Here is a 3602-nt window from a genome sequence, read left to right as displayed (position 1 = left end):
CCCCACCTCCCTCCCCCCCCCCACACACACAGCATGAGCTGATGACGGCCGCGCGCCCCCTGGACCGTCAGCGCGCCGTCATGTCGCGCCTCACCCTGGCCGCCCTGGAGGACAGCGGCTGGTACCAGCCCGACTACAGCCAGGCCGCTGACCTGGAGTGGGGGGCGGGGGCGGGCTGCACCTTCCTGCTGGGCAGCTGCCAGCAGTTTGCGGCCGAGAACCCCAGGCAAGACCTCTTCTGCCCCCAGGGCTCTGCAAATAGTGAGTGGGGGTTGTCAGGAGTGCGCGGCTTTCTCAAGAGGGGGTGCGCGGAGGGAAGGGCAGAGATTGAGGGGCGGCTTTGTGTGCACTGCTCTAGCTCTCTGTCACCCCCTCTGACCGCCCTGCAGCAACCCCATGCGCCCGTGTCACCGCGCCGCCACCGACCCCACCCTAATCACCCCTTCCCCCCCACCCACGGCCACCACCCCAGCCGTCCGCTGCTCCGCCGGCGCCCGCCTGTGGGGAGTCTGCCGCGCCAGCAGCTTCACAGACGGCTGCCTCATTGTCGGCCGCGACGCCCCCAAAGACTCCGGCCCCGGCGGCGCCGCCTCTGACTTCAGCGGCAACTTTGACTGCCTGCCCCCCTATGCCCTCGACGCCGCCACCAAGGCGCTACTGCCGCGCATCGGCGCCAGCGGCATGGCGCGGGACGACCGGTGCTTCGACCTCGTGGCGCCCCCGCAGGCGGCGAAGGGCGCGAAGACGCTGTGCGTGGCGGGCGGCGGCGGCGGAGCGGCGCAGTGCGCGTCTGAGCGCGCGCTGTGCTTCCGGGCGGCGTGCGACGCGAAGGGGGCGCTGTCTGTGGTCATTCAGGGGGCGGGGGGCGCCCCCGCCACCAAGCTGGCCTGTCCCACGGGTGAGAGGCCCCCGGGTCGGGCAGGGGCCATGGTCTATGTTCGTACCTGGTGCGGGTCCTTGTTCAGATGGTTGCATGAGGCTCCCCCTCGGGCCTCAGCACGCCCTGCCTGGATGTCCACCCTCCCCCCCTTCTCCCCGTCCCAACTGCGGGGATCACGCAAACTCCCTCAGTCAACCACCTCTTGTGATGACCCCGGCAACCGCGCTGCAACCCCGCCGCCCGGGCCCCCTCCCCCTGCGCGCCCCAGGCACCACTCTGAACCTGGCGGCCAAGGCCACGGGGCGCTTTTCATCCGGGGCGCTGCGGTGCCCCGACAACGCGCGCACCTGCCGGGGCCTGGCCTGCGGCGCCTGCGACCCGGCCGGCGGCTTCTGCAGCCTGCAGAGCGGCCGCTGCAACTGCTGGGTCGAGCGCACCGGGCCGTCGTGCGGCGTCGCGGTGGCGGCTGCCAAGCAGAGCGCGGGGTAGCGGCCCCGCGCGCAGCAGCGCCCGCTCCCAGGGGGGGCCGCGACGCACGGCGGCGGCGGCGGCTGCGGCGGCGCGATCTTGTTTGTGTTGTTAGGGTGTTGTAGGGTGCGTGGCCGCTCTGTGACGGCGCCGCGGCGCCGGGTTGCCAGGCCCGTGCTGCCGGCGGCTAATGTGCAGTGGTTTGGAGGGCACTTTATGTCTAAAGTCGGCGGGCGCGTGCCATTGATGGCTGGCCGTGAAAACGCTTTTGCCCGCAGCCAAGCACTGTCGCTGAATTGAAACAAATTGCACCGGCAGATTAAAACCACCCTTTGCAGTGGGAGCCTTTGATCTTAGGAACACCAGCTGCAACAGCCTCGCTGCATACCCGCACATGGATGAGTCACTATGGGGTCACATCTGCACCACACGCAGCCTGTGCAGCGCGCGAGTGTAATGGCCCAGCACTCGTGCCGAGTGTAGCTCTGCAAAACCAACAGCTGTGCACAGCTGTTTTTGAGCTGGTGTGAGCTGACAATGGGAGCCGTTAGCGCGAGGGGGAGGGGACCACCGCCCAAACATGCTCTGTGCCCAGCTGACAGTTGGCTGCCGCCGAGCGCCGGTGCTTGCTGGTGCTGCAATGACAGCTGGAGCGCTGCAAGGCAATATGCGCGACCAGCGTGACAGGGAACCGTCCCACGTCGAAAGAGTGGTCGACTACCCACACGCTAGATGATCCCGAGGGCAAGCATAACCCTGTGTAATGAATTACAAGACAATTAAACAATTGAGTGCTGAGTGTGTGAGTGTGCGTGTGTGTATGAGATGGACGCGTCGCATGCGGTCAAGAATGGTTTGTGTTGTCTTCTCGGGGTCCAGGCAGTAGTGGGCGTCACTGCACGCCAGCCCAGCGCGCCAAGTCTGCGTGCAGAGGGGGGCGGCGACACAGAATCCGCGACAAATTGCGTCTGAGCACGTGCGGTGTGCATGTGCACAGGCGGGTGTGCGAGCATGGCGCGAGGGCTTGCGATACATGGTGAGTTGTCCGGCAATCGTCTGCAATCTCGTGGAAAAACAACAGGGCGTGTGCGTGCACCCGGCCCAGGACCCACCGATGAAGTTCTCGCCGCCTGAGATCACGCAGGCAGGGTGCGTATTTGGGGGGGGGGGGTGTCGGAGGGGGGGGTCCCAGAGGACGGCAGCAGAGCAGGGCGAGATTTGCTGGTTGGCGGTACGCAAGCGCCACGTGCAGATGCATTACAAGCACAGCCTGCCATCCCGCGTGCACACACACACACACACACACACACACACACACACACACACACACACATGCACTCTCTCTCTGTCTCTCTCTCTCTCTCGCGCGAACACACATGCACGCGCACGCATACGCACACGCACCAACCCACCCACCCACACACACACTCACACATACACACACACCCCTCCGCTCCTTCTTCCCCCTTCCCCCCGTGCGTCCCTCACCTATGACGTTGTTGACGAAGCGAATGGCCACAGTGGTGCCGTACGCGACCTGCGGCACCTTCCTGGCGATGGTCATGTCCACGGCGCGCTCCAGGCCAAACACCACCTGGTAGCGCAGGTTGCTGGACACGCCCATGAACAGGCCCCACACCAGCGCCGTCTTGAGCAGCGGGGGCACCGCCACGTCGTGCTCGCTGGGGCCCGCAAAGTGGCGCCTGGGGGGTGGGGGCGGGGCAGTGCAGGGGGCCGGGCGTTGAGGAAGGCCAGGCCGGGGGGATCACCAGCAGGGACACAGTTGACCCAACTGTCCTCAGGTGTGGTGCCATTGCGCCCTCGGACGCCTGGCGCCTCGACCCCAATGCCCTTGGCGGCAGCAGGCGCCCCTTCAGCCCGCGCCGCCGCCGCCGCCCCTCTGCCCTGCGACCTCCGAGACCTACTTTGCAGTCATGAGGCCGTTTGCGACGCCCTGGCCCACGAGGCCGCAGGCTATCCCCGCCAGGCTGTACTCCAGGAACTTCACAAACACACACGCCAGCCTGGCAGCGGCGCAAGGGGGAGGGAGGAGTTGAATTGGTGAGAGCCGAGCTGTGAAGGAGGGAGTTGCGCGTATGGATGAAGGCGGTGCGCTCCCAGCAGCACAACGCGGCATGACGCACGAGGACGTGAGCCAAGGTGCTGACCTGGAAACAACGGGGGTTCCGGAGGGACCGATGCAGAGCCTCGCAGCCCCCCAAACACCCTCTCCCCTCCCACCACCCCCATATAC

At 66.8% G+C, this 3602-nt stretch overlaps 2 protein-coding genes across 2 annotated transcripts; one reads left to right on the top strand and one right to left on the bottom strand.

Annotated features, from left to right (window-relative positions):
• Positions 1-41: 41 nt before the first annotated feature.
• On the top strand, positions 42-1369 carry MNEG_15154 (zinc-metallopeptidase-like protein; the record flags this gene model as incomplete). Its single annotated transcript, XM_014036376.1, has 3 exons — positions 42-261; positions 473-898; positions 1149-1369. 3 exons carry the CDS (start codon positions 42-44, stop codon positions 1367-1369), a joined length of 867 nt encoding a protein of 288 aa, XP_013891830.1.
• An 871-nt stretch (positions 1370-2240) lies between these two features.
• Positions 2241-3598, bottom strand: MNEG_15153 (hypothetical protein; the record flags this gene model as incomplete). The annotated part of the gene is made up of 5 exons (XM_014036375.1): positions 2241-2269; positions 2461-2478; positions 2837-3051; positions 3274-3372; positions 3573-3598. The coding sequence occupies 5 exons, from the start codon at positions 3596-3598 to the stop codon at positions 2241-2243; spliced, it is 387 nt and encodes a 128-aa protein (XP_013891829.1).
• Between the last annotated feature and the right edge of the window lie 4 nt (positions 3599-3602).

This window comes from Monoraphidium neglectum, assembly GCF_000611645.1.
Source record: "Monoraphidium neglectum strain SAG 48.87 unplaced genomic scaffold scaffold05078, whole genome shotgun sequence".
Taxonomy (NCBI): Eukaryota; Viridiplantae; Chlorophyta; class Chlorophyceae; order Sphaeropleales; family Selenastraceae; genus Monoraphidium; species Monoraphidium neglectum.
This window is presented reverse-complemented; position numbering and strand designations above follow the sequence as displayed.